This window comes from Megalops cyprinoides, chromosome 20, assembly GCF_013368585.1.
Source record: "Megalops cyprinoides isolate fMegCyp1 chromosome 20, fMegCyp1.pri, whole genome shotgun sequence".
In the NCBI taxonomy this organism is placed as follows: Eukaryota; Metazoa; Chordata; class Actinopteri; order Elopiformes; family Megalopidae; genus Megalops; species Megalops cyprinoides.
Genome location: NC_050602.1, coordinates 12,709,601 through 12,715,600, shown reverse-complemented (window position 1 = coordinate 12,715,600; position 6,000 = coordinate 12,709,601). Strand labels below are relative to the sequence as shown.

The 6,000-nt window shown below is 42.1% G+C and overlaps 1 protein-coding gene across 3 annotated transcripts in view; it reads right to left on the bottom strand.

Annotated features, from left to right (window-relative positions):
- Positions 1 to 3,404: 3,404 nt before the first annotated feature.
- Positions 3,405 to 6,000, bottom strand: part of clcn2a (chloride channel, voltage-sensitive 2a) — a 36,832-nt gene continuing 34,236 nt past the window's right edge. For all 3 annotated transcript variants that reach the window (XM_036554207.1, XM_036554208.1, XM_036554209.1), the window contains 2 exons: positions 5,733 to 5,819; positions 3,405 to 5,643 (listed from right to left, as the gene is read on the bottom strand). In XM_036554207.1, coding sequence (XP_036410100.1) covers positions 4,957 to 5,643; positions 5,733 to 5,819 — 774 coding nt within the window. In that variant the 3' untranslated portion in view covers positions 3,405 to 4,956. The remainder of the gene's footprint in view (positions 5,644 to 5,732; positions 5,820 to 6,000) is intronic.

Below are 6,000 nucleotides of genomic sequence, written 5' to 3'. Positions count from 1 at the left end.
TTATCCAGTCACAAACAATAGCAAGGAGCTGCTTGAATAATCTCAAGCTGGTGAGGTTACGTCTTTTTAAAATGTTTCTCATACTAATGACAAAAAATATGCTTTTATTGTACTAGTTTTCTATCATTCAGTTTGTTGTTATTATGGTTATTAGTATGATTTTGGTCTTGATGACGTATTACTGCTGAGAGTTGTAGAGTTAAAATACACGTATTGTCTTAAAAAAAACGGAATGTTCCAAGAATTGACCCTAAGATGCTATAGAAGTAATAAGTTTGGTTTAGAAAAAAATGGAGAAAAGGGAAACAACTGAACCAGTAGTCTTCAGTGGCGCAGTAAAAACTGTGGATGATATCTCAGATTTTCTCTATTTTTCTATGCTTTGTCTGGCTTTGATCTCCTTGACTGTGCTGTGTCTGTAGTCTGCACGATGCTAATGTGGCCGTCAGTATCACCTCTCTTTTTTATCACTGTGTGATATCCTCTACAGGAAGAAAAAATACATTTTTTTAAAGAAGGTCCCGTGTTTTTGTATTTTGTTTGTGATGTTCCCTGTAATGTCATTCCCTGACAGAATTATTCTTGCCCATTATTAAGGGCTGATGTGTTGTAAATCTTGTATTTACATTTAGACTCTGATAAGCACTCTAATCCAGAGCGCCTTACAAGGAAAGGAAAATGTAATTGCATAAAATAAGGCCACATGGATAACACTACACCCAGAAACAGGCAGAGAACATTTGAACAAAAGTGTGAATGTGACTCACAGCGCTACAGTAACCAGCGCCATCCTGAACAGTACGTTTCACAATAATCAAGATGTCAGCAACATAACAGAGTATGAATGTGTCAATCACCTGAAAGTGCTCCAGCAATTAGATGCAGTCTGAAAAGGCGGGTTTTTCGTCTGTGCTGGAAGACGAGCGGTCACTCTGCTGTTGGACTGTTGGAGGCCCGTTCAGTGTTCTCTGTGAGAGGAAGACATGCAGTAGACCAGTGATAGCTGGTCATTCTGGGTGAGATGCCAGCCTGCGATGTATGATGAGACATGTGCCTGATGGGGAAATGAGAGAAATACTCGTGTCATCAGCACAACAGTAATATGAAAAACCCTAATATGAAATAATGGAACAAAGGAATCTTGTATACAGGGAGAACATGAAGTACATAGCCCTGGGGGACTCCAGTAGAGAGGCTTTGAGAGGCTGATACAAAGCATCTCCAGGTCACCTGAGAGCAAGGTCCAGAGAGGCATAATGTAACCTGCTGAGAGCAGTGTCCCAGATGCCCATCGTTGCCAGAATTGAAGGATACGATGGCCACCTATTTAAGAGGTGAGAGATGGGTCCAGAGAATCAGACTAGAAAGGAAGCCACTGTTGCAAAGTGAAGTACCCTTATTGAAGAAGGTAGTTTTGTTAGTGACCAGCCATGAAGCCAGATTGATTAGCTAGCCTGTTTCAGGTGATCTCTATCTCTCTTTCCCTCTGTGTCCATTATTATCTCAAGCCTTGAAGCTGCATGACTTTAGTCCCAGTGAGAACCTTAACAAGTTTACTGCGATGAATATGAAAACTCAATGCATCCATTCTTAAATCACACAACAGCTGAATGCTATAAACACAAACAATAGGTGGACAGAAAAAATCCAGGCAACATTAACGAGAGGGAAGGTGATGTGGTATGTCTAAGAGTAATGTCAGGAACTTCACCTCTCAACAAGCTAGCAAGACATGCACAAGCTTGGTAACTTTCATAATAATTATAGTAGCTGCAGGCCAAGAGGGAGACACACTATGACACACTCCCCAGTTTCAAAACCCATGAGTAATGTCAGTGCAGGCTCCAACAAACAGTAGCCACCTAGTGTAGTGTGCTATATGCTCAGTTCATGCTGTGTGTTCTGCTATGGGCTCATTCTGTGCAGGCTTGAGGAAGAATCCCCCGCTGTGGAAATGGAGCCTGACATGTTGTTAAGGTGACATACCGCTTTACCAGAAAACACACAGAACATTTTCAACCTGAAAGTGAACAGAATGTACCAATTTATGTGTCAAGCAGGGGGGAAGTGCTTCACAATGGGCTGCTCCATTTCCTTCAAACCTAGAAGGGGAGGCAATAAAAAACAATGTTTTAGAAAATTACCAGAGTGACCCCCCCCTCCTCTCTTTTGTAGGGTTAAGGTCAGTGATCATGTCCTTGGGAGTTAATTAAGGGTCTTTAGTACCATCGATCCATTCCACGGCTCCATGGTAACCACAGTTCCATCATTCTAGATCCCACCCCCACTATGAAATGTGTGTGACATGCTAGTGACCCTAATCAAGTGACTAATTTTGGGCTGGTACTCTTGAAGAAAGCCATACACCTAAGAACATTCCTCAGTACACCCAGCTGGAGAAATATATGACACCCATGCATATAATATATGTTGCAGAGGTATGTCTTGAAATTATGCATGCTATGTAACCAGCAGGCTATGAAACTCAAGCACACACAAGCACACCTGACATAAAAATATGACAGATAGTAAAAGGACCCATTGGTTAGCTTTATTCATCCCTGATGTACAAAACACAGTTTTTTGTTGTCTGTTTATATGCACAGTATTTACAGATGTGGGTATCAGTTAGGCATTAGCTATCCTTCAGTAGATGACAAGCTACAGAATAACACAGACTTCTAAAGTAGTGCAGTCATGAACATTTTTCTTATATAGTTTGTACGCCTTATACATTCTATGTATTTACAAAAATTGTCTTGCATGGACCCAAACCTTTACATTACATTAATGTTATAGTAATCTGACTTAACTGGAGCAGGGCATCACTTCAAGAGTGAGGCTGACTCCCCCCACAACGTGCTTGCTCGTGATTCCAGTTTCTACTATTCCGGAGTGGCAAACACCCATGAACGATCAATACTGTATACTGTAACTGCTCAAACAAGTTTCAACACAGTTCAATTAACAAGTTATCGTCAACAGACAACGACAAACAGTGCTAGCTAAGTGATGACATCCTGACAGTTTGAATGCAAGAATAATAATTAAAATGCAACATTGGGGAAAAATGAGAATAATAATGACATAGGACCAAAAGAAAACAGAAGCATGTCAGTAATAGAGTTCTCAGACAAAAAGTCAAAATTAAATCATACACCATGAGAACATATGTTTATCCTTGTATATTTAAAATTAAAACTTAATCAACAGACAATTTACAATCGATTGAATAAGGAAAGAGGAAAGCACATCATTCCAGTTGTAGTTCTTTAGATTTACAATGAAATACACATTTATATAGATATATTTGTATATATCTATGTGTCTCTATATGTATATATATATATAGAGAGAGAGAGAGAGAGAAGATCCCACACTCACTGCCCCACAGAGGTGTTTGCTTTGCTGGTAAAGGTGGGCGGGGCTGGTGGCTGAGGTGGCCTTAGTCGGTGCAGCTCGGAACCCTCTGACAGTGATACGCTAGGAAAGTGCTTTCATCATACTCTCTTCTTACAAACAAACGGGAATCAGTGCCATTTATTATCACGAGCATACCAGTTGTGCATTATATTTGAAAGTTATGTGGGTTTGTGTAGCTAGTGAATGTAAATGGAGTAGAACCGAATAGCTTAGGGTGGTGAGTAACATGGTGGTGATTTAGTGGCACAAGTTTGTTCTGAAGACAACTACCATTACGCTATCACAGAATCAGCATTATAGTCCTGAGCAAAATTCAAAATAGATTTAATTAAATTTCCCCCCTGCAATCACCTTCCTCACACAAGTCAATCTCCCCCGCTCTTCATACGGAAAGACAACAACTTCAAAAACATTTCCTTAACAGGCAAAACATCCGACAAATTCTTGGGCTAACATCTTGGCTATCAAGCACAGCTGTTAATACCTTTTGGCACCTCTTGGTGACTATCCTGGATATTTTCTCACAACTCAACATGCTAAATGCTTGCAAGTAATTATCCTTAGAAGTCCTTTCGCTCTGTGATTCCAAAAGACAAAACAGGACTGAACACCTCAGAATGACCAATCAAAGAGCAGAAGGACTTGACGTGGACCAAAATTCTATTTACTATCAATTATCCAAGATAGCATTGATGAAGCACCTGACAAAATAAAGGCAAAGCAACAAGAAATGTACAGTGATTTTGCCAAGGGATAAAGGCATTTATTTTGCGTGTATATCTACCTGGTTGTGTAGGTTTGCTCTCCAGCTGCACTTATGACTCATGCCAGCTCTGTTATGTTTGTTGAAGAGTGTGAAACATTTACATATTGTTTCTGCAGAGGAGCTTGTTAGCTGACTGGCTTTCTTATGGTCTCCCTAACTGGCAAGCTAGATAACTAACTCACTAGGGTGATGTGAGATAAAGCAAAAACTGTTCAAATCTTGAAGTCTTCTCAACTCTTTGGAAATTTTGAATAATTAATGTTTCCCTATTGCTTTTGCAGTTTCGATCTTGCATAAAGCACTGGATTGCATTCATCGCTACAGCAGTATCGGAACCAGTTTCCTCATCACTCCTCCTGTCAGTCAGACTATGATACATACAATCAAATCATGTTTGGTAACTCCATGCAACTAAATGGCACAATCTTACTTCTGGTTTGCCACCAATAACCAGATATATTGCAGTCTGTCTTAATTTTTTAACTGTGATGTCACTTTTTTCTAGCATATTGCTGTTTTCAGTACCAGTTATTGCACAATGATTTCTGTCCCCTCTCTGCTCTCTCCGCCTAAGCTGTATTTACAGAAAAATGTAATCTTGTCAATGTGAACGGCATTTGCAGCAGGTGAGCTTATGGGTAAGGTGCAGTTCAGACACACATTCACACATGCACAAACATACACGCCTGTACACACACACACACATATGTGCTCACACGAGAAGCCCTGAGGTTTCAACATGATTCCCTTTTCGGTTGCCCTCACTTTCAGTTTTCCCTGAAGTGGGTGGGGCTATGTTCGTAGGACTGCTCTGATTTGTCCTTGTTATGGTGGGAGGGACTGTATTTACATGGGAGCTGTGATTTAAACTCATTATGGGAGGGGCTGTATTCATATGGGTACTGTGATTTAAACTCACTGTGGGAGGGGCTCTGTTCATATGACAACTGTGATTTGAACTCATTGTGGGAGGGGCTGTGTCCATATGGCAACTCTGATTTAAACTCATTGTGGGAGGGGCTATGTTCATATGGCAGCTGTGATTCGTCCTCGTTGTAGGAGGGGTTGTGTTCATACGGCAACTGTGACTCATCATCATTGTAGGCGGGGTTATGTTCATATGGCAACTGCGATGTGTTCTCATTGTGGGAGGGGCTATGTTCGTACGGCAGCTGTGATTCGTTCTCGTCATGGGAGGGGCTTTGCTCGCATGGCAGCTGTGAAAGGTCCTTATTGTGGGATGATCTTTGTTCATGCGAAAGCTGTGATTGGTCCTCGGCGTCGGAGGGGTGGGGTTCCCGTGGTAGCGTCAGCCTCCTGTGGCGGTCCCACAGCTTGTGCAGCTCCGTGGCCTCCGCCTCTCTGCTGCTGGTGCCGCTATCACGGAAACTGGCCAGCGGGGGCCTCACTTTCACCCCCTTCACCGTCACTGAGCCCTCGATGGCCTTCCGCAGCTATACGCAGGGAAAAAGAAAAAAACAGAGTAATGAAAAAGAGAATGATGTCATTGCCTCGGGGTGAATGAGAGCTGGAACAACCTCACATCTTTCAGGGAGACGACTCCAACTAGTCTCCCGATGCTGGTGACGTACGCGTGGTCCAGACCCAGCAGGGAGAAGATGGTGTGGGTCTGTGTGGGTGGAGCACAGGAGAGATGGCACTATTAGAACAGGCAACACTATAGGTCTTTTAAAAGTGAGAATTTTGAGACTCGCTTATCGCAGAGGTCTCACAGGATTTCTCTGTTTCACCCCTCTCCCCTAACCAGTCTCCTGTGTTTCTCTTCCCTCTCCCTTCCTCTCCATTCCCCT